The sequence below is a fragment of the Carcharodon carcharias genome, chromosome 1 (genome assembly GCF_017639515.1).
Source record: "Carcharodon carcharias isolate sCarCar2 chromosome 1, sCarCar2.pri, whole genome shotgun sequence".
Classification (NCBI taxonomy): Eukaryota; Metazoa; Chordata; class Chondrichthyes; order Lamniformes; family Lamnidae; genus Carcharodon; species Carcharodon carcharias.
The window spans coordinates 57282857-57307136 of NC_054467.1; the positions used below are offsets into that span (position 1 = coordinate 57282857).

At 45.2% G+C, this 24280-nt stretch overlaps 1 protein-coding gene across 2 annotated transcripts in view; it reads right to left on the bottom strand.

Annotated features, from left to right (window-relative positions):
* Positions 1-14961, bottom strand: part of naf1 (nuclear assembly factor 1 homolog (S. cerevisiae)) — a 292709-nt gene extending 277748 nt beyond the window's left edge. For both annotated transcript variants that reach the window (XR_005942629.1, XM_041184276.1), the window contains exons 1-2: positions 14885-14961; positions 5973-6616 (exon numbers count right to left, since the gene is read on the bottom strand). Coding sequence is in view for 1 of the 2 variants with exons in the window: in XM_041184276.1 (XP_041040210.1) it covers positions 5973-6598 (626 nt within the window). In the remaining variant the exon portion in view is untranslated. The remainder of the gene's footprint in view (positions 1-5972; positions 6617-14884) is intronic.
* Positions 14962-24280: the final 9319 nt, after the last annotated feature.

The following is a 24280-nucleotide window of genomic DNA, read 5'->3' on the forward strand; positions in this document are numbered from 1 at the left end:
ACAGTATTTATATGGCTAGACCAGTTCAGTTCAGCTTCTGGTCGATGGTAAGCCCCAGGACGTTAGTAGTGGCGGATTCAGTATTGATGATGCCATTGAATGTCATGGGGCGATGGTTGGATTCTCTCTTGCTGGAGATGGTCATTGACTGGCACTTATACTACTTACGTTACTTGCCACTTGTCAGCCCAAAGCTGGATATTGTCCAAGTCTTCCTGCATTTGGACCTGGACTGCCTTATTGTAAAAGCTCCATTCCCTGTGCCCCTGTAGCTACCACTTCTTGTCGGTTTATTTGAGGATAGTTAGAATCTCCCATGATTATTATTCTGCTTCTTTTACTCATTTCAAATACTTGCTTATAAATCTCTTCCTCCATCTCCTTTCCACTATTAGGTAGTCTAGATTATGCTTGTAATAGTGAGAAATTCCTTCTCATCTTTTATTTCAATCCATATGTATTCTGTTTCTATCCTTCTGTTAATTATGTCCCTTTTCATTGTCACTGTCGTCTCCAATTCATACAGTGATTCTCTATCCCTGCTCTCCTACGCCTTTCTATTATCTTGTAGCTGCAATATTTAGTTAACCAGAATTATTCTTTACATGGCCATGTCTGTTATTCCTCTGCACCACTGGTTCCTTTCTATAGATTATAGACTCCAGTTCTCCCACTTTATTTTGGATGCTAATATGGCAGTTGGCACATAGGTTGAGTAGAAATCCAGAAATTATCACCCAAGCTCTTGTTTTAAAATTTAGTCCCTAACTTTGGATTTTCCAGTGACAGGTTCTCCTCTCTTTTCTTCCTTACGTCATTGGTCCCCACATGGGCCATGACAACTGGATCTTGCCCCTCCCTTTGCAAGTTCCTCTCCAGTTGCTCAATGATATTCTTTCCCTTTGCATCAAGTGCATGACATATGCTTTTGGGTTCTCTGTCATGACTGCTGAGCAACTATCCCCCGATTAGAGAAGTTGTAGTCATAATGGATTTGACATTCGGTTCTTCGGAAACATCCTCCGCCCCACACAACCAACTCCCCGTTCCACCTCCTGCTCCACAGCATCAAATTAGCATTCTGGCTTCCCCCCACCACCGCCTGCATCCTTATCCTCACAGGCAGCAAGAATATTGCACCTGTTGAATAGAACCAGTATCTGTGAGAAGTCCTTCTCTTATCATGCCTTAGTTCCCCTTATCCTGCCAACATTCACACTCTCTCCTTCCTGCAACTGTGCTTTGCTCTGTGGCAGAACTCCACGCTGGAGAAAACTGTCCCAAAATTCTTCCATTTCCCCCTGTGTCAGAGTGCCTCTAACTCAAACTCCAGCTCAAATGCTCTGAGCTGAAGGGTCAAGCCAGAGACATGTACAGAAGATGGATTTGCTCTATACAGTGGTGCTGCCCACAAACTCCCTTACTGTTCTGGCACATACCTGTAAATTAAACTGCCAATTCTGATTTTTATTTATTAGTATTCATTTAGTTTGAGATATAATCTAGATTCCAAGTAATTGTATATTTAGATATAGCTCGATTTACCTGTAACTAATTAACTTTGTTTTAACTTTATTATTTCCTTAACATCTATTTATAGATGTATGTCAGATCTAAACTTAATAAAATTCAGAACACTTTAATGTTAGCATTCTTAATTTTAAATTTTATCTCACTAAATCTGATTAGTTAATATCAGCTATGACTAAGTCAATAATACTCTTGCCTCTAAGCCACAAATCTGTTAGTTCCAGAGTTAAAAGGAGGTAGTTGAGTTATTCAAAGAACAAACTGTTAAAGTGATACAAACACTATATCTATCTGGCTATTCTATTCATCATAGAGATTCCATGCTACATGCATGCACCAGAGCAACTGAGATGATGTAAAGACAGTCAATTCTGAAGTATACAATCTTCTCTCCTTGCTCTTTTTTAGCCCTTTTGATTTTTTTTTTTTCAGATCTTACTGAATTTCTAGTGCTAATATATGAGCTTGATCCCTTTCTCCTTAAACTATAACCCATCTCCAACTTTTCTTTCCCCTCAAATTATTGAACTTCCAAATTTGTGCCCATCTCTCTGATCAGGCTACCGTCCATATCACAGCTCTGGAAAAGCCCTAACCAAAGTCACAACTCATGTTCCTTGTGATTCCATCAATGATAACTTGTCAATCCTCAATCTTCTCTGTAGCTTCTCTAATGCATCTCCCATGCTTCTCTAATGCCTCTCTTCCATTATCCAGCTCAATTTTTAGGTTCGGAGTTGAATACCACTCCACGGCTCAAGGCTGACACTCCAGTGTAGTATTGAGGGAGTACTGCGCTGTTGGAGGTGCTGTCTTTCCAGAGAGGCATTAAACAAATGCCCCCTTTGTCTGTTCAGGTGGCTGTAAGAAATCCCATGGTACTATTTTGAAGATGACCATGGAAGTTAACCCTGGTGTCCTGGCCAATATTTATCCCTCCATCAACATAACAAAAACAGATCGTCTGGTCATTATTGTAACAGTGACTATGCTTCAGAAAAGTATTTAATTGGCTTTAAAGCATTTTGAGGCGTCTGGTGGTCAGAAGAACAGTACATAAATGATTCTTCCCTTCTTATTAAAAGTTTAGGAGAATGGTAGTTTAGTCGTATACTCTCTTTAGTCGTATAACACCGTTAAATCTGTATGTTTTGCAAAGTTTCATAAATTTCTAGTTTAATGTATTGGATTCAGAGTTTATGACACAGTAATACTGATTTATCTCTAGTTACCTTTGAGGCAATGGTGGGTGTCCCACTTGAACTGCTGCTATTTTTGCTAATGGTGCCAATAAGATGCCAAGCAAGAATTTTTGGATTTTGACCTAGTAGCACTGAAGGAATGGTAAATATACCTCCAAGTCCAATATCCCAACTGGGTCAACTTTTCAATGAAGATCAAAGGAGTTTTTGGGGGTAATAGTATTAACGAATATAAAACAGCAATGAGCAAATTGGGTGAAGATACAGATCAGCCATGATCTAACTCAATGGCTGAAAAGACAAGGAGTTGAATGGCCAACTTCTGTTCTTATGTACCCTAGTAAAGTTTTAATTGGGAAGTTGGGGTGGGAATGGTGCTCCCATGATAATAATGCTGCTCTTGACAAATGAAATAAGTCAAAGAAGGGAGGGGCTGTTGAAGTAAGCTTGGTGATTTGCTACAGTGCATCTTTTAGAGAGTACATACTGTAGCTGCAGTACAACAGTGATAAGGGAGGTGGATTTTAAGTTTGGTGGTAAAGATTCTGACCAAACAAACAGCTCTGTCCTGGATGGTGTCAAGCTTGTGCGTTGGTGCAATAGAATACCTTGCAGTTGCCAGGGGAGATTCAAACTGTCCTGAATTGAAGATGATTAGGTCCACTTTTACCAGTCCAATCCCAACCAGCATTTTCTTCTCTTCTCACCAATATACTTTTACCACCAAGCCTCCAGGGAACTCTCCTTGGTCCCCTCATTCCTCACCCAGAATCTGCCCCTTTCTGATGGCACAAGGTCAGCTTCCCAATTCCTTTGGCTGGCCACTTTTGCATCCACTCTGCCTTCAGTGTTCTAGGCTTCACACACTAAGATTCTCTTGATAAATACTTCTCTTCATATTGTTATTCTCTTTTAAAGGCCTTCTTATCCACCACTTTTACCAAGTGTTTAGATGCCCTTTTTAATATTTTATTCTTTGCCTGGGGGTCCATTTTGAGATTATGCTTCTCTGAAGTGAGTTAAAACATTTTGTGCCTATTTATACAGATGCAAGCTGCTGTTGTGGGAGTGGTCCTGCAATTCATAACGTAACTCCTCTCATTTCCCCATCTTCATCATGACACTATTGTTGAAACTTTCAATTCAACGGGGAGCTAAAACAGGCAATAGTGAATCAGGTACTAGTTGTACACCCAGCATAATATGGCTTTCATATCCAATATCTATCATTCAACCAACAGCACAAAAATCATCCAGTTACTTATCACTTCTTATCTGTGCTCAGCTTATGAAAGGCTCTACATAATTTAAAAAGAAACTTGAAAGAAGTTACATTTAATGGGTGTGGCATCAAGGAGCCCAAGCGTAACTGAAGTCAAGGCGAATCAGCAGGAAAACTCCACTGATTGGAGTCATGCCTGAAAAAGGAAAATGGTTGTTGGAGATCAATCAGCTCAGTCCCACTGCAGGAGTTCCTCAGGGTATTGTCTTAGGCCCAACCATCTTCAGCTAACAGACAAACATATGAATTAGGAGCAGGAGTAGGTCATTTGCACTAAAGAGGCATATCAGGATGCATCATGGGATTACCCAGGCTTGGCCAAGTTGTGGATACAAGTTAAGCGCAGCTTAGAAAAAAAAGCTAGAATGTGCATGAGCTTTTGGCCAGGCCCGGGAGCTGATGACTAGCCTATGGATCAGTCCATAATATAGCTAAAGGATTGTGACCTTTGAGTCAGGATAAAATAAGTTGATGAAGGGTCTATGAGTTATACTCTAATAAACTAATAGCTTGACCTCAGGGTCAAGATATGCAGAATGCTAGACACTACAATGAAACGTCAGGATAGATAAGCAAAGTACATGTTTTGGAACATCATTTATGCTAACAATCAGGTCATTCTGTGATTATTCTACAAATTCCTCCAGAACTGCAGTGGTGATGACAGAGGTGATGAACAGGTCATTCCGTGTTTATATTGTAAACTCATATGTAATTAAAGATGTAACAATTAGACATACAAGATAAGAACATTGCGGATTAATGGGGCGATACCTAAAGGATTATGTAAATATCTGACAGAAACTGTGCAACTTCGAATTGTCTTTTAGAGCATTCTGAAGGAGCATTTCCCAGAAATGCATACTTGCACTAAATAAAGAATTTCTGCTGAATCTACCTGCAGTCGACTGTATTGAAAGTCTTTTAGATACTCCACAACAAGCCTGCTCCACCATTCAATAAGGTTATGGCTGATCTGACTGTGGCCTCAAGTCCACATCCCACTTATCCCCAATAACCTTTGCTTCATCAATGACATTCCTTCCATCAAAGTCAGAAATGGGGATGTTTGCTGATGATTGCACAGTGTTCAATACCATTTGCCACTCCTCATATTGAAGCAGTCCATGTCCATATGCAGCAAGACCCAGACAATATTCAGGCTTGGGCTAATAAGTGGTGAGGTACATTCACACCACACAAGTACTAGGTAATGACCATCTCCAACAAGAGTCAATCTAAACCATCTCCCCTTGACATTCAATGACATGGCTATTACAATGGCATGACATCACTTCACTGAACCCCCCCACTACCAACATCCCGGGAGTTACCATCAACCAGAAACTGAACTGGACTAGGCATATAAACACTGTGGCTACAAGAGCCAGTCAGAGGCTAGGAATCGTGCGACAAGTAACTTCCCTCCTGATTCCCCAAAGCCTGTCCACAAGGCACAAGTCAGGATTGTGATGTAATACTCCCCTCTTGCTTGGATGAGCTCCCACAACTCAAGAAGCTTGACGCCATTCAGGATAAACTAACCCCCTTGATAGGTACCTCATCCTCTACCTTCAACATCCACTCCCTCCATCAGAAATGCAGAGTGGCAGCAGTGTGTACAATCTACAAGATACACTGCAGCACCTTCCAAACCCATGACCACTACCACCCAGAAAGACAAGGACTGCAGGTGCATAGGAACACCATCACCTGCAAGTTCCCCACCGAGCCCACACAATCCTGACTTGGATTATATTGCCACTCCTTCACTGTCACGGGATCAAAATCCTGGAACTCCCTTCCGACCACCACATGGGCTGCAGCAGTTCAAAAGGCTGCTCACTACCGCATTCTTGAAAGAATAAAACGAGCCCCCTTCACTGGAATAAACTGAATATTTTACTGTTATACCATCTGGCAAATTTTACTAATGGCTCCTTTCACTGAATGCTCACCTGTCTGATGAAGTGTCTTCAGATGATGAGCTTGCATCGTCTTCACTGTCTTCTTCATCAGCTGCAACATCTTGTAACGTAACATCAACCCACGGGAATTTACTACTCTGGCCTAACTGCTTGCCTTGTGTATACTCTGGGTCCTGGCATATCAATTGTGATCTTTTAAAAGATAAAGTCTCCAGCTGAGCAGACACTGAAACCTCCATCTCTTGATCACCAGTGACTGGGGCAGGACTGACTAATGTAATATCACACTTCTCAGAGGTGTCAACTTCACTTGATTTAACTGCATCCAAATTTCCTTGCGCAATAGATGTTGTCAGAGTTACACAAGGCACTACATTACCATTAACTCCACTCGCAGTGCACTGTGGAGATGGAACACCCAGTTCATGCTGAGCTTTAGAATCTGTCTGCTTTATCACACCAACTTCAGAGACAGCCATCAGGGATTCACTTTTACACACTTGAGTGCACAATTCTGCTGCTGGCAGCACATATTGTTTGGCAGCCAAATTATTATTGCTTTCCATCAAAAAACTGCCCTCAGAGATCACTTTCTTCTCAGCTGTGTCTGTCTGGAGATGGAGCTGAATCTCTTTATCTCCTCTTTGGTCTGTCATAATTCCTCAAAATCAAACCTGAAAAGACAAAGGAAAAGATTCATAATGCAAACATGAATGACACAGCATTATTTACAAGAAGTCTTAATTCAGTTAGAACATAAATAGAAGCAAGAGTAGACCATTCAGCTCCTTTAGCCTGCTCCCCCATTCAATAAGACCATGGCTGATCAACTACCTCAACTCCATTTTCCTGCCCACACCCCACACCCCTCAAATTCCTGAGATTAAAATCTATTGATGCCTGTCTTGAATAAACTCAATGATGAAGCATCCACAACCACCCTGACCCATGTTCTGTATCTCCAGCTAGGGGAAACAACCTGTCAGTGAATACTGTCAAGCCCCTTCAGAATCTCCAATGTGTCACAGACAGGATTGTGTGTGCATTCTTACTGACCATGATCAATGTATTTTGTATGTGAGATGCATGTGTATTTTTTTGCAAGAGTGGTTGTCCCAATTTAAATAATCCCAGCAGCAAGATTTTTGGTGAGTTTAAAAATAAAGGAGGTTATTTATGGCAGGAGGTGATGAGCGATGAGCCAGAGGGGTCTGTGCTGGGGCCTCAACTTTTTAAAATTTATTTAAATGACTTGAACCAAAGGAATGGTTGCTAAGTTGACTGACGACAAAGATAGGTAGGAAAGCAATTGTGAAGAGGATGTAAGGACGCTACAAAGTGACATAGATAGGTTAAGTGAGTGGGCAAATTTCTGACAAATGGAGTATAATGTGGGAAAATGTGAAACATTCATTTTGGCAGGAAAAAAAAGCTTATTATTAAAATGGTGAGAGATTGCAGAGCTCATTTCAGAGGGATCCAGGTGTCCTAATGCATTAATCCCAAAAGCTTAGTCTGCAGGTACAGCAAGTAATTAGGAAAGCTAATAGAATATCATTTATTGTGAGGGGAATTAATTACAAAAGTAGGGATAAAAGCAAAAAACTGCGTATGCTGGAAATCCAAAACAAAAATAAAAATAAAAATACCTTGAAAAACTCAGCAGGTCTGACAGCATCTACGGAGAGGAACACAGTTAACATTTCGAGTCCGTATGACTCTTCAACAGAACTAAGGAAAAATAGAAAAGAGGTGAAATATAAGCTGGTTTAAAGGGGGGGGAGGGGGGGGACAGGTAGAGCTAGATAGAGGGCCAGTGATATGTGGAGATAGCCAAAAGATGTCATCGACTAAAGGACAAAGAGGTGTTGAAGGTGGTGATATTATCTAAGGAATGTGCTAATAGATGAAATTAAGGGTAGAAAGGTACAGATAGCCCTAGTGGGGGTGGGGTGGGGGGAAGGGATCGAAATAGGCTAAAAGGTAGAGATAAAACAATGGATGGAAAAACATTTAAAAATAATGGAAATAGGTGGGAAAAGAAAAATCTATATAAATTTTTGGAAAAAAGGGGGATCAGAAAGGGGGTGGGGATGGAGGAGAGAGTTCACAATCTAAAATTGTTGAACTCAATATTCAGTCCGGAAGGTTGTAAAGTGCCTAGTCGGAAGATGAGGCGCTGTTCCTCCAGTTTGCACTGAGCTTCACTGGAACATTGCAGCAGGCCAAGGACAGACATATGGGTATGAGAGCAGGGTGGAGTGTTGAAATGGCAAGTGACAGGGAGGTCTGAGTCATGCTTGCGGACAGACCGAAGGTGTTCTGCAAAGCGGTCACCTAGTCTGTGTTTGGTCTCTCCAATGTAGAGGAAACTGCATTGGGAGCAGCGAATGCAGTAGACTAAATTGAGAGAAGTGCAAGTGAAATGCTGCTTCACTTGAAAGGAGTGTTTGGGCCCTTGGACGGTGAGGAGAGGGGAAGTAAAGGGCAGGTGTTGCACCTTCTGCGGTTGCATGGAAAGGTGCCGTGGGAGGGGGTTGAGGTGTAGGGGGTGATGGAGGAGTGGACCCGGAGGGAACAATCCCTGCGGAATGCCGCCAGGTGGGGGTGAAGGGAAGATGTGTTTGGTGGTGGCATCATGCTGGAGTTGGCGGAAATGGCAGAGGATGATCCTTTGAATGCGGAGGATGGTGGGGTGATAAGTGAGGACAAGGGGGACCCTATCATGGTTCTGGGAGGGAGGAAGGTGTGAGGGCTGAGGGCCCTGTCAACCATCGTGGATGGAAAACCTCGGTTAAGGAAGAAGGAAGACATGTCAGAGGAACTGTTTTTGAAAGTGGCATCATCAGAACAGATGCGACAGAGGTGAAGGAACTGAGAGAATGGGATGGAGTCCTTACAGGAAGCGGGGTGTGAGGAGCTGTAGTCGAGGTAGCTGTGGGAGTCAGTAGGCTTGTAATGAATATTGGTGCACAGTCTATCACCAGAAATTGAGACAGAGAGGTCAAGGAAGGGAAGGGGAGCGTCAGAGATTTTCCAACCACAGTGGTTGACAGGGCCCTCAGCTGTGTCTGGCCCATCTCCAGCGCATCCACCCTCACACCTTCCTCTCCCTCCCAGAACATGATAGGGTCCCCCTTGTCCTCGCTTATCACCCCACCAGCCTCCACATTCAAATGGTCATCCTCCGCCATTTCCGCCAACTCTAGCATGACGACACCACCAAACATCTTCCCTTCACCCCCCCCCCGGCGGCATTCCGCAGGGATCGTTCCCTCCGGGTCCATTCCTCCATCACCCCATATACCTCAACCCCCTCCCACGGCACCTTCCCATACAACTGCAGAAGGTGCAACACCTGCCCCTTTACTTCCCCTCTCCTCACCATCCAAGGGCCCAAACACTCCTTTCAAGTGAAGCAGCATTTCACTTGCACTTCCCTCAATTTAGTCTACTGCATTCGCTGCTCCCAATGCGGTTTCCTCTACATTGGAGAGGCCAAGCGCAGACTGGGTGACCGCTTTGCGGAACACCTTCGGTCTGTCCGCAAGCATGACCCAGACCTCCCTGTCACTTGCCATTTCAACACTGCACCCTGCTCTCATGCCCACATGTCCATCCTTGGCTAGCTGCATTGTTCCAGTGAAGCTCAACGCAAACTGGAGGAACAGCACCTCATCTTCTGACTAGGCACTTTACAGCCTTCTGGACTGAATATTGAGTTCAACAATTTTAGATCATGAACTCTCTCCTCCATCCCCACCCCCTTTCCTATCCCCCTTTTTTCCAATAACTTATATAGATTGTTCTTTTCCCACCTATTTCCATTATTTTTAAATGTATTTCCATCCATTGTTTTATCTCTACCTTTTAGCTTTTGTCGATCCCTCCCCCCACCCCACCCCCACTAGGGCTATCTGTACCTTGCTCGTCCTGCTTTCTACCCTTCTTGTCGCCTATTAGCACATTCCTTAGATAATATCACCACCTTCAACACCTCTTTATCCTTTAGTCTATGACATCTTTTGGCTATCTCCACCTATTACTGGCCCTCTATCCAGTTCTACCTGCCCCCTCCCCCACCCCCAAATTCACCAAATTCGCCAATAAGACGTTATTATTCTTGATTGCAAAAGGATTGGAGTACAAGGTCAACATGCCATTTGCCTTCCGAATTGCTTGCTGTGCCTACATGCTAACTTTATGTTGCCTGTACCAGTATGCCCAACACCGCCTTGAACAACATTTCAAAGTTTCACACCTTTATGAACAATATTCTACTTTTCTATTCCGACAACCAAAGGAAATGACCTCATACTTTCCCACATTATATTCCATCTGCCACTGTATTAGCCACTTACTTAGCCTACCTATATCTCGTCAGCCAAAGTGTGTCCTCCTCACAGCTTACATTCCTACCTAACTTTGTATCCACAACCAACTTGGTCTCCTCATCTAAGTGACAAAATAGATTATAAATTTCTAAAGTCCCAGCACTGATCCTTGCAGCACTAGACACAGCATGCCACTATTCCTACACTGCTTCCTCTCTGTTAACTAATCCTCCATCATGCTAGTGCATTACCCCAGCTCCATGAGGCCTTATCTTTAAATTGAAGATAAGCTTTTGTGTAACACATTATCTAATTTGGAAATCCAAGTATACGACATCTACCAATTGTCCTTTATCTACATCCTCAAAAAAACACAAATATGCTGGTCAAACATGATTTCCTTTCATAAATCCATGTCACTTTGTCTGATCATACTAGGATTTAAGTGCATTTTTAAATGCTTCCTTAATAATAGATTTCAGCATTTTCCTGATGACTGATGTCAGGTTAATTGGTCCTTAGTTCCCAGTTTTCTATCTTGCTTTTTTTTTTGAATAGTGGTGTTACTTTTAGTAACTTGCAATCTGCTGGGACAATTCTAGGGAATTTTGGAAAATCATAGCTGCAGAGACAATGGATGCTCTGGTTACCCCTTTTTAGAACATTAGAATGTAACCTTCAGGTCCGAGGGATTTGTTGGCTTTTATTCCTTAAGTTTCTCGAGTTCTTTAGCTCTGTTGATATTAACTACCTCAAGCTCCTGATTCTTGTTAGCCCTAATCCTAGTATGTAATTTGTGTCTTCTGTTGTGAAGACAGACAATATATTTGTTCAATATCTCTGCCATTTCATCATTCCCTATGATAATTTCTCCTGTCTCTGCTTTTTATGTGCTTGTAAAAGCTCTTACAACCCATTTTTATATTCCTGGTTCGTTTCCACCCATTTTATTTTTTTCCTTTTTTGAAATCAGCTTTTGGTTGCCCTTTTCTGGTTTCTAAAACACTCCCAATCCTCAGGCTTACTATGCTTTCCAACCTTCTCTGACGTCTGTGTTTATGGATCCAGCATGAAGAAACAATTATTTGTGTAACCTTACTGATTTTACAAACCACAGGTAAAATGAAACCAAAAAGTTATGTACTGCATCACAATGAGCATTCGATGTTGGATCACCCTATTAAGCTTTAAATCAATGTCTTTAAAACGCCCCAAGGTGCTTATAAAATAACTTATGACAGCAAGCCATATAAGGAGATATTATGGATGACCAAAAGTTAAGTCAAAGTGAAAGGTTTTAAGGAGTGTATTAAAAGGAGGAACGCAAGTTTAGAGAGGCAAAGAGATTTAGTAAAGAATTCCAGAGTCCAGACAGCTGAAGCCGTGGCCACATGGAGTGATGAACAACGTGGATACTTAGGAGGCCAGGCTTAAGGGAGTGCAGATAACTCTGTGGGTGTGGGAACAGGAGGAGATTACAGAGATAGTGGGGAGCCAGGACTTGGAAAGATTGGACAACAAGGATGAGAGTTTAAAAAATTGAGACATTGCTTAACCAGCATCCAGTGGAGGTTAGCAAACAGAATTTGTGGACAGAATTTGATGCTGGTTTGGACAGGAGCAGCAGAGTTTTAGATAGCCAAGCTTACAGAGGGCAGAATGAGGAGGCTGGCCAGCAGTATGTTAGAATAGTCAAGTCTAGTGGTAACAAAGGTATGGATGAGGTTTCAGCAACAGAAGCGCAGAGGTAGGCGACCTTACGCACGTAGAAATAGGCAGTCTTAGTGATAGCAGGAATACGTGGTTGGAAACACATCTTGGGGTCAAATTTGACACTGAGGATGAAAACAGTCTGCTTTAGCCTCCAGACAGATGGAGTTGGTGATTGGGGAATGCAGTTGGTAGCAAGAGCCAAAGGCTATGGCTTTGCTCTTCATGATACTTAATTGGGTGAAATTGCTGTTCTCAGTACTGAATGTCGCAATAACAGTCCGATAATTTAGAAACAGTGGGGGAAATCAAGAGAGGTAGTGATGTAAAATTGGGTGCCATCAGCATTAGATGTGAAAATTAATATCCTGAAGGGCAGCATTGGATGTGAAAGAGGAGGTAGTTAAGGACAGATCCTTGGGGGAGACCAGAGGTGACAATGCAAGAATGGGAAGAGAAGCCATTGATGGCAATTCTCTGACTACGATTAAATAGCTCCAAATGGAACCAGGGAGACAACAGGTGTTGCAGTGATCAACTCTATCAAAGGTGGCAGACAGTTTGATAAGGAGAGGTGGGATAGCCTGCCTTGGGCAGTCCCATAAGATGTCATTTGTGATTTTAATAAGTGCTTCAGTACTGTCAGCATCAGAAACCTGATTGGAGGGTTTCAAACTAGGAGTTTGGGAAAAATAGATACAAATTTGGGTGACAACTCATTCAAAGACCCTTGGAGTTCAGGGAGCTGCAATGAAGGTCTTTCCAGGGGAAGCAGCCAGGATGAGAGAGTGTAGTAGTTTTAACAGGGACAAGGGCCTCAAAGGTTGAGGTGAGGGTGTGGTTGAGCAAATTAGTAGCTGCAGAAATGGCAAGGTGAATACATAGCCACGTGTACCATGTGCAAAATACACTGCAGCAACTTGCCAAGCTTCCTTCCAGCTTCCAAACACCTCAGCTTTACTACCTAGAAGAGCAAGGACAGCAGAACATGGGAACATCACCACCTGTCAGTTCTCTTCCAAATCACACACAATCCTAACTTGGAACTATGTTGCCATTCCTTCATTGGCACTGGGTCAAAATCCTGGAATGCCCTCCCCAACAGTACTATGGGTATATCTACAACACAGACTGCAGCAGTTCAAGGCAGCAGCTCATCACATTCCCAAAGGAAGCTGGGGATGAGCAACACATGCTGGCCTTACCAGCAACACTTACATTGCACGAAGAGAGATTTGCATTTATGTAGCCCTTTTGACAACCACCAGATCTCAAAGCACTTTTACAACTTTAAGGTTGTAGTCGCTATTGGGACGTAGGAAAGGCAGCAGTCAATTTGAACAAAACAAATTCCCACAAACAACAGGATAATGACCAGATAATATGTTTTTGTGATGTTGATCGAGGGATTAATATTGGCCAGGGCACCAGTGATGATTTCCCTTCCCTTTTTCAAAATAAAGCTATGGGATCCTTTACATCCAGCAGTTGGTTCAACATCTCATCCAAAAGACAGCACCTCAAACTGTATAGCACTCCCTCAGTACCGTGTTGGAGTGTCGGCCCAGATGTTTGTGCTCGCTCCCTCAGTACCGTGTTGGAGTGTCGGCCCAGATGTTTGTGCTCGCTCCCTCAGTACCGTGTTGGAGTGTCGGCCCAGATGTTTGTGCTCGCTCCCTCAGTACCGTGTTGGAGTGTCGGCCCAGATGTTTGTGCTCGCTCCCTCAGTACCGTGTTGGAGTGTCGGCCCAGATGTTTGTGCTCGCTCCCTCAGTACCGTGTTGGAGTGTCGGCCCAGATGTTTGTGCTCGCTCCCTCAGTACCGTGTTGGAGTGTCGGCCCAGATGTTTGTGCTCGCTCCCTCAGTACCGTGTTGGAGTGTCGGCCCAGATGTTTGTGCTCGCTCCCTCAGTACCGTGTTGGAGTGTCGGCCCAGATGTTTGTGCTCGCTCCCTCAGTACCGTGTTGGAGTGTCGGCCCAGATGTTTGTGCTCGCTCCCTCAGTACCGTGTTGGAGTGTCGGCCCAGATGTTTGTGCTCGCTCCCTCAGTACCGTGTTGGAGTGTCGGCCCAGATGTTTGTGCTCGCTCCCTCAGTACCGTGTTGGAGTGTCGGCCCAGATGTTTGTGCTCGCTCCCTCAGTACCGTGTTGGAGTGTCGGCCCAGATGTTTGTGCTCGCTCCCTCAGTACCGTGTTGGAGTGTCGGCCCAGATGTTTGTGCTCGCTCCCTCAGTACCGTGTTGGAGTGTCAGCCCAGATGTTTGTGCTCGCTCCCTCAGTACCGTGTTGGAGTGTCAGCCAAGATGTTTGTGCTCACTCCCTCAGTACCGTGTTGGAGTATCGGCCAAGATTTTTGGAACACCTTGTGACTCACAGGCGAGTGTTACCAACTGAGCCACAGCTAACACAGGTGAACAAATAAAGCAATAAAATCTGTCATACTTCCCACTCTTTTTCTCTACCTCGAACGTTCAACCAATCAAATACATGTACTATTAAAAAGAAAATTTTGGCACTTCTATTTTAATCAGAGACTTGGCTATGAGAAGCAACGGGAGTGCCCTCAAGGTGGGATTGGAGAAGGAGAAACCTCAATAATACTGGGTTGAACTCTAGTCATTCAAAAAAGATAAGTGGAAATGAAACAACGTGTACCACGCCACTGATCATTGAGCTTTTTATTAAGTATAGCTGGAGCAGCATGTACAAATAAACCCCACTAGGACAGCAACGTGCTTACAAATTAAAAGCAATAGGAAAGTCTTACTATCGCTGCTCAGTATGTAAATAAAGCGTAAGAAACATGATCTGACGGAGTATAGCTGTAAAGACATGGGCACCGCGGAATTAGAATCACCTGGCTACAATGTTGCCCCTGTAACGAAATAACAACTTACCCGGGATTCCCGCCAGCTCCAACTCCAGCTACAGCTCCGGGAACACGCGCTGTCGCATATTATGACATCACCCACCGTCGCGGAAAAATGACATAGACGATGAGAGGAGCCAATCGCTGGTGGTGCTATTGCAGGGAGCTGGGCATTTCCAACAACCTCTTCAAGTGAATGCTGATAAGATCAATTTGTTTTTGAAGTAAGGGACGTGCAAATTGCTTTCACCCTAAAATAGCATAAGTTCTTGAAAAAAAAACTGGAAGAACGTGAAGACGTTAAAATTAAAAGTTACGAGTAATCAATGGAATGCTGTGAAGCTAAATCTGTACACATAGATCAACTATTGGCTCCTGTTCAATTTTGGTTTGTATGGTCTGACGGTCTAAGTGGCCCAACCATCTTCAGCTGCTTCATCAATGAGCTTCTCTCCACCATGAGGTCAGAAGTTTACTGATGATTAATTATACAGTGTTCAGCACCATTTACAACTCCTCAGATACTGAAGCAGCCCTTGTTCAAATACAGCAAGACCTGGACAATATCCAGGCATGGGCGTCACACAAGTGCCAGGCAATGACTATCTCCAGCAAGAGAGAATCTAACCATCGTCCCTTGACGTTGAATGGCATTACCATCACTGAATCTCCAACTATCAATATTCTGAGGGTTACCAGTGACCAAGAACTGAACTGGACTAGTCATATAAATACTTTGGCAATAAAAGCAGGTCAGAGGCTGGGAATTCTGCCAAGAGTAACTCAATTCCTGACTCTCTAAAGTCAGTTCACCATCTACAAGATGCAGTCAGGAGACATTTGCCTGGTTGAGTGCAGATCCAACAACACTCAAGAAGCCTGGCACCATCCAGGACAAAGCAGTCCGCTTGATTGTCACCCCATCTGTCACCTTCAGCATTCACTTACTTCACCACCAACGCACAGTGGCAGCAGTGTGCACCATCTACCAGATGCACTGCAGCAACTCCCACAACCTTCCCACATCTTTCCATTTCTTTGCATGCACAGGCCTTCACGTTAAAGGTTACCTGCACCCATTCTCACCAAGGTCCCATAGTAGGACAAGGGCAGGCGATGCATGGAAACACCACCACCTGCAATTTCCCCTCCAAATCATATACCATCCTGACTTGGAACTATATTCCTCACTGTCACTGGGTCAAAATCCTAGAACTCCCTGATAGCACTGTGGTTGTACCTATATCAAATGGACTGGAGCATTCAAGAATGCAACTCACCATCACCTCAAGGGCAACTAGGGATGATCAATAAATGCTGGCCCAGCCAGTGAAGCCCACACAGCCTGAACAAAAAAAAGGATGTTTGTGAATCTAGAACTAGTAGTCACTGTTTAAAATCAGGGGCCGGTCATTTAAGACAGAGGTGAAGAGAAATTTTTTCTCAGAGTTTTGAGTCTTTCGAACTCCTTTCTCAAAAGGCAATGGAAACAGTCTTTGAATATTTTTAAAGCAGAGCTAGATAGATTAACAAGGGGGTGTAATGTTATCGGGGGTAGGCAGGAATGTGGGGATAAGGTTACAATCAGAACAACCATGATCTTATTGAATGGCAGAGCAAGAGCAGGCTCAAAGGGCTGAGTGGCCTACTCCTAATTCATATGTTCACACGTTCTATGTCTATGCATAAACAAGGCTACCTACGTAACATTGCTTGCTTCTAGCCTTACCTTAGCACCTGCATCACTGAAACACTTATCCGTGCATTTGGTATACTTTGATTTCTCCCTTGTCACCCTTTAGTCTTCTACCCTCGGCCCTCCATAAGTGTCAACTTGTGCAAAATCCACTTGCCTATATCGTGTTCATAACTCCTGCCCACTCTGACCTATCCTGGGTCCTAATCACCTAAAAATAAAATCAAAATCATTTTCAATCCTACCATTGTCCATGCCCTAATCATTCCCGTTTGTGAAGCACATTGGGAGACTTTATCTATGATAAGCTTTGCTATTGGTTATTGTATATATTGAGCATAACAACCCAAAGTATTATTCATTTCTATCTAGTGCACACCAGATTACTTCAAAAATAAGGGCAATTTTTATTTCAGAATACATTTTGTAAGGTCCATGGGAAAGCATAAAATAGAAAAGGAAAACACTTATCATTGTCACAGGGACATATGGATTTTCAACTCCTCCAAACTTTTCAGGCCAATGGCTTCTGCAGGTAGTGCCAATATCTTGAACTTTGTGTCGCATATGCTTGGCAATTGAGAGTTAGATTTTTGCTGGTTTTCTTTTTTGATGTAATGGAATTTTTTCCTAACCCTTGGCATAGATGGTGGGTATTGTATTGACCTTTCTTGTGATCTTATTCCTGGTTTGCTTTCTTGCTGTCATTGGTCTCCTGGCATTTGACATAGTTAAATTTATCACTATTTGGGATTTTTCATGCCCAATCGTGATGGACGTGTTCAGTGGCGAGATCAGAGAATCTCATGAGAAGGCCCTAGGCACATTCCTGACGATATGAATTCAGGAAGTAATTATCCCTTCTTCCCGTCAATGGTGAGCCGCGTTTCCTGCTGTCGAACATCGGGAACTTAATTTGAATGCATTTGCATCTCATTTTTGTGGCCACATGCCAGAATTACCCCCACATCAAATTTAAAGCCCACGTTGGCGTGATTACACGATAGTGTGATTTACAACTGGCAACCTGAACTTAGAGGGAAACTCGGAGGTGAGTGCACACAACTTTGTGCAGCGCTCGCGATGATCCCAACGCAAGGAAGCGGCTACACTGATTCGGGGGGGTCACAGGCAAGTCTCCATAGTGACTTCATCGTAGCTGGCTTGTGGTGCCGGGGAAAGGGCAACGGTACTGGGAGAAGGGAACCTTGGGAAAAGGGTTGCGGTGCATGGAGGGAAGGGGATAAGGGAATCTCGGGGCAAGGGTGATAGTGCAAGGGGGTGGAGGAGGAGAAGGGAACCTCGGGGCAAGGGCAACGGTGCAGGGGGGAGTCATGGCAGCACAGACTGATGTTTGAACACAAACACATGCCGGGGGAGTGGGAGGAGAAGAAAACAGCTAGGCAAGTGCAAAACATATCAAATATGAGCTCTCTTCCGCAGCTGAGAGCATTTAGCTTGAGCTCAACTGGCATGCTTGGAGTCAGGCTAGTCAAGCAATTGTGCTCACTCAAGCAACACTAATTCCTGACAGTGCCAATGATTGGTCCTGTACTGTTAACCCTTCACGTGCACAATTCAAACTTGAATGAGTGCTATGGTGCTGCAGAGCCACTGGGCAACTGGGCAAACTTGAGGATCCCCTTGGGAAAGGTGGCCATTGAACACTGACGGAGGGGTGCGCTTCTAAACCCTTGCATTATGTTTAAGCAGACTTTAAAAGTCACCCTCATGGTCTAAGCAAACCACAAAGCCTTGCAGTAAAAGTTGGGGCAATGCCTGCACCTGAGATGAGAGTTCAGGATGCAGTCAAGAGACCGAAGCTGTGCCACTCAGACATGTGGTGTAGGGCGATGCTGGGTGTGGTTATGGTGAGCCATCATGCGCACTAAATACTGGGCAACCATATGGTGGCCTGGACTTCCAACATGTGTTAAAGGGCCTTTAGAGGCAAACGCAGGCGATGACTTGACCAGAGTGGTCCTCAGGAGACAATTGCTGACCCTTGTGTCTCTCTCTTTGATACTGCAGTGAGGAGACCATCAGGAACATGGAGTTGGTGATCTCACTGTCTGTCTCATTGCTTATAGGCAGCAGAGAAGAAGGAGAAGAATGTGACGAAGATGCCTGGCTCGCCTGAGGGAGGAGCAGAACCCTGAAGACCAAGGGGCGCATGGGCTCCTTCGTACACAGAGAATGAACGCCACAGATCCGTCGTTCGTAGATGCATTACTAGACCCAGGGTGCAGAATCATCCCAGATTTGCACAAAGCGCGGTAGTGGGCGGGAAAAAGGATATATTTCCTCAGCAGCCACAATGGTGGCTTTCCACGCCATATCGGCCCAATCCCGCCTCACTAATAATGCTTTCCCAGGAAACACACCATTTTGATGGTGGGCAGGCTCTCATTCACCCGCCAAGCCATCACCTCATTGCTTCATCACGCCGGGTGCCAAATTTAAAGTGCAACCACATGGACACCTCCTAGTGCTTCCAGACAAAGACTGCTGCAAAGAAGACATGGCACCAAAAGGCAAGAAGGCTGCACCCACCCCCAGTTTAATAATGGGTCCCGTGAGCACCATTTGGACACATGGTGACCTGCCATGATGTTCTCTACCCCTGCTCTGGCTGCAGGAGGGGCAGCAACATCACCAATCCAGCAAGGAAGGAGGTGGCAGCGGTGTTCAGCACCAACGCCCTGCAAAAGAGGACAGCCACCCAGTGCCGAAAAAGGATGAATGATTTCCTTCTGCCAGGGTAAGTTACTCTTTTCATCACTCTCAACTCACACACTCACAAACCCAGCACACATCCACAGGGCCCTCATTCATTGCCAGTTCAAGAGACATCACCATTCAATCTCTCACACGCACCATCATTGTCCTCATCCCAGCCATGAGACCACTCACCACCCACAAATGCCAGGCATACTTACCATCTGGCCTGGCAGGTGTCCTGTTTACACTCTCTCCATCTCTGTTCATAGAGGACAAGCTGGCCCATAACAACAAGAAGAGGTTGCAGACTGGTGGAGGAAAACCTGACATCAATGTCCTCGCAGACTTTGAAAATAGAGCCATCCAGCTGGCCAGCAAGGATCTGAACCGTTCCTGTGCTGACAGTGAGGTCAGCCCGTTAAGGTCATCAGTAGCAGTCAGCGGACTGCTTCCACCGCTGCTGTGGATGTTGGGTGAGCACCAAGAAGTAGCAGCAGGTTTAGGAAAGTTAAGAAGATATAGTTGCACAGCATGATAGGGTATTAATCACTTGTACATAATTTTCACTGTTGTAAATAAACTCCCACGATTGTCTCCCTGCCCATGGCTTCCTTGTTCTGATGAGCAGTGTTTGTGTCACTCAGATGTGAAACCTTTCTGCATAAGATAAAGGCAGGTATCTCAGTCCAGGGCCTCTTCCTTGTGCTCTGTGCAGCCTTCAGACCAAAGTGATGGTCCAGCCTCACACTCCCTGGACACACTACTGATGCCTGCACCTCGATGGTGCTTGTCATTGCTGCCAGAATGTCATGGGCATCATAGAGTTCCAGCATTCTCTCTGTGTGCTCTCAGCACCTTCAAGGTGACCCCCAGCTCCTGCACCTCCTCCTCAGCCAGTTCATCTCCCCGTTGCAGCGCCAGGTTGTGAAGGGCGCAGCAGGCGACGACAATGCATTACACCCTCTGTGGACCATATTGCAGGGCTCCACCAGACCAGTCCAGACACCGGAACCTCATTTTCAGCATCCCGGTGGTCTGCTCCACCGAAGTGCGAGTTGCAGCATGATCCTCATTATACCTTCACTCTGCTGCAGTCTGAGACCGCCGCATGGGCTCCATCAGCCACATCCTCTGTGGGTAGCCCTTGTCCCTGAGGAGCCAACCCTGCAGCCTCTGTGGATCCTGGAAGACGTCAGGGATCTGAGACTGACTGAGAATGTCAGAGTCAAGCACACTCCCTGGAAACTGTGTACAGACCTGCTGGATGCATTTGTGGTGGTCGTACATCAGCTGCACATTCAGCGAATGGAAGCCCTTGCGGTTGACGTCGTGGACCGCTTGTTGCGATGAGGATCTGAGCAGCACCTGAGTGCAGTCGATGGCACCCTGCACCTGTGGGAAGCCTAAGTTCTGGGCAAATCCCATTGCTCTTGCATCCTGGCTTTCCTGGTCTCAAACGAAATGCACAAAGTTGTGCACCTTCGTGAAGATGGCATCCGTGACTTCATGGATGTATTTGTGGATGGAGGCTTGTGATATCCCACAGAGGTTACCTGTGGAGCCCTGGAAGGAGCCACTGATGTAGTAATTGAGCTCTGTGGTCACTTTCATGGACACAGGCAGTGGACATCCTCCATGTATCTATGGGCGCCAAATCCTGCAGCAACTGGCAGATGTGACCAACCAGTTTCCTAGACAATGCGCGGTCTTCGGTGACACTGGTTCTCGGTCATCTGCAGGAATGAAAGAAGGTGACTATAGACCCTGGCTCTAGCTAGGCACTGTCCAGCAACATCTCGCTGTGGCTCTTCAGTGGCATGTGTGGGAGCTCCAGACACCCCTTCTTCCTGGGGGTGCTGCTCCTCCCTCTGCCCAGCCAGGCACCTCCGTTGCTCTCTTCTCCTTTGTTTCCATTCTTTGTATGCCACAAGGTATACAGCTAGTTCACCAGGCTCCATGCTCAAGAGAGAGATGTATGGGTTAGCTTAGGTGTTCTAAGAACCTCTCTTGGTTAAGTCTGAAGGCCCCTTAATGCATCCCAGAGAGTGCTGGCCACCACTTGGATGGGCAGAGTTTAGTGCATTGTATGGCTTCCCGAGACCCCAAGCTATCTGCACCCTACCCCACCTGACTGATTAGTGGCAGCTTCACCCACTGGACTGCATGCTGTGCTCTCAGCTCAGGCACAGGTATTCTCCTAACCCACACTGCAAGGCTACACTGTTAGCTTGAACCATGGGGGAGACAGGTCCAAACCTGAATGATGACATTGCAAGGGACTGTGAGCGCCTCCACCAGCGACTGCTCCATGGCCAGCTTTAACAAGGAGATTGTACAATGTGCCCAGTCGTTCAACTGTTCTGCAGCCCACTAAAACGCTCATTAGTTTGCATTCAGGGTCCGAGGGGTGAAAATTTCAGAAGCATTTACACAAGCAAGGAGTAGGAGAAGGCCATTCAGCCCCTCGAGCCTGCACCACAATTTAATACGATTATGGCTGATCTGATAGTAACCTCAAAGCTGCATCCCGCCTACCCCTGATAGCTTATCACCCCCTTGTTTACCAAGAATCTATCCACCTCCTCCTTAAAAATATTCAAAGACTGCTTCCACCACATTTTCAGGAAGAGAGTTCCAAAGACGTACGACCCTCTGAGAGAAAAAGTTTCACCCCATCTCCGTTTTAAATGAGTGACCTCTTATTTCTAAACAGTGACCCCTAGTTCTAGATTCTCTCACAAGAGGACACATCCTCTCCACATCCACCCTGTCAAGACCCATCAGGATCTTATATGTTTCAATCAAGTCGCCTCTTACTCTTCTAAACTCCATCAGATAGCTTAGCTTGACCAACCTTTCCTCATAAGCCAACCCACCCATTCCAGATATTAGTCTGGAAAACCTTCTCTGCTGCTTCCAATGCATTTACATCCTTCCTTAAATAAGGCGACCAATACTCTAGACAGTACTCCAGATGTGCTCTCACTAGTACTCTGTATAACTGAAGTACTACCCCCCTACTTATGTATTTGGATTAGTAATCCAGAGACCCAGGGTAATGGTTTGGGAACCTGGGTTCTAATCCTTCCACGACAGATGGTGGAATTTGAATTTAATAAAAATCTGGAATTAAAAGTCTAAGGGTGACCATGAAACCATTGTTGATTGTTGTAAAAACCCATCTGGTTCACTAATGCCCTTTAGGGAAGGAAATCTGTTGCCCTTACCTGGTATGGCCTACATGTGACTCCAGACCCACAGCAATGAGATTGACTATTAAATTCCTCTGAAATGGCCTAGTAAGCCACTCAGTTGTAACAAACCGCTAGAAAGACACAAAAAAGGAATGAAACCAGATGGACAACCCAGCATCGACCTAGGCACCAGAAACGACAACGGTAATCGCAGCCCTGTCAGCCCTGCAAAGTCCTCCTTACTAACATCTGGGGGCTAGTGCCAGAATTTAGAGAGTTGTCTCATACACTAGTCAAGCAACAGCCTGACATAGTCATCCTCACAGAATCATACCTTATAGATAACGTCCCAGACACCACCATCACCATCCCTGGCTATGTCCTTTCCCAACAACAGGACAGACCCAGCAGAGGTGGCAGCACAGTGGTGTACAGTCAGGAGGTAGTTGCCCTGGGAGTCCTCAACATCGACTCTGGACCCCATGAAGTCTCATGGCATCAGGTTAAACATGGGCAAGGAAACCTCCTGCTGATTACCACATACCTCCCTCAGCTGATGAATCAGTGGTCCTCCATGTTGAACATCACTTGGAGGAAGCACTGAGGTGGCAAGGGCGCAGAATGTTCTCTGGGTGGGGGACTTCAATGTCCACCACGAAGAGTGGCCCGGTAGCCCTACTACTGACCAAGCTGGCCGAATCCTAAAGGACATGGCTGCCAGACTGGGTCTGCGGCAGGTGCTGAGGAACCAACAAGAGGGAAAAACATACTTGACCTCATCCTCACCATCTAACTGCTGCAGATACATCTGTCCATGACAGTATCAGTAGGAGTGACCACTGCACAGTCATTGTAGAGACGAAGTCCTGCCTTCACATTGAGGATACTCTCCATAGTGTTGTGTGGCACTACCACCATGCTAAATGGGATAGATTTCGAACAGATCTGGCAACTCAAGACTAGGCATCCATGAGGCACCATGGGCCATCAGCAGCAGCAGAATTGTACTTGAACATAATCTGTAAACTCATGGCTCAGCATATCCCCCGCTCTACCATTACTATCAAGCCAGGGGATCAAGCCTGTCTCATTGAAGAGTGCAGGAGGGTATGCCAGGAGCAGCACCAGGCATACCTAAAAATGATGCGTCAACCTGGTGAAGTTATAACACAGGACTACTTGCGTGCCAAACAACATAAGCTGCAAGTGACAAACAGAGCTAAGCGATCCCACAATCATCGGATCTAAACTCTGCAGTACTGCCACATCCAGTCATGAATGGTGGTGGACAATTAAACAAATCACTGGAGGAGGAGGCTCCACAAATATCCCCATCCACATTGATGGAGGAGCCCAGCACATCAGTTCAAAAGTTAAGGCTGAATCACTCGCAACAATCTTCAGTCAGAAGTGCCGAATGGATGATCCATCTCAGCTTCCTCCGGAGGTCCCCAGCATTACAGATGCCAGTCTTCAGCCATGTGATATCAAGAAACAGCTGAAGGCATTGGATACTGCAAAGGCTATGGGCTCTGACAACGTTCCGGCAATAGTACTGAAGATTTGTGCTCCAGAACTTGCTGTACCCCTAGCCAAGCTGTTCCAGTACAGCTACAACACTGGCATTCACCCAGATACGTGGAAAATTGCCCAAGTATGTCCTATACCCAAAAAGCAGGACAAATCCAACCCGGCCAATTACTACCCCATCAGTCTACTCTCAGTCATCAGTAAAGTAACGGAAGGGGTCATCAACAGTGCTATCAAGCGGCACTTGCTTAGCAATAACCTGCTCATTGATGCCCAGTTTGGG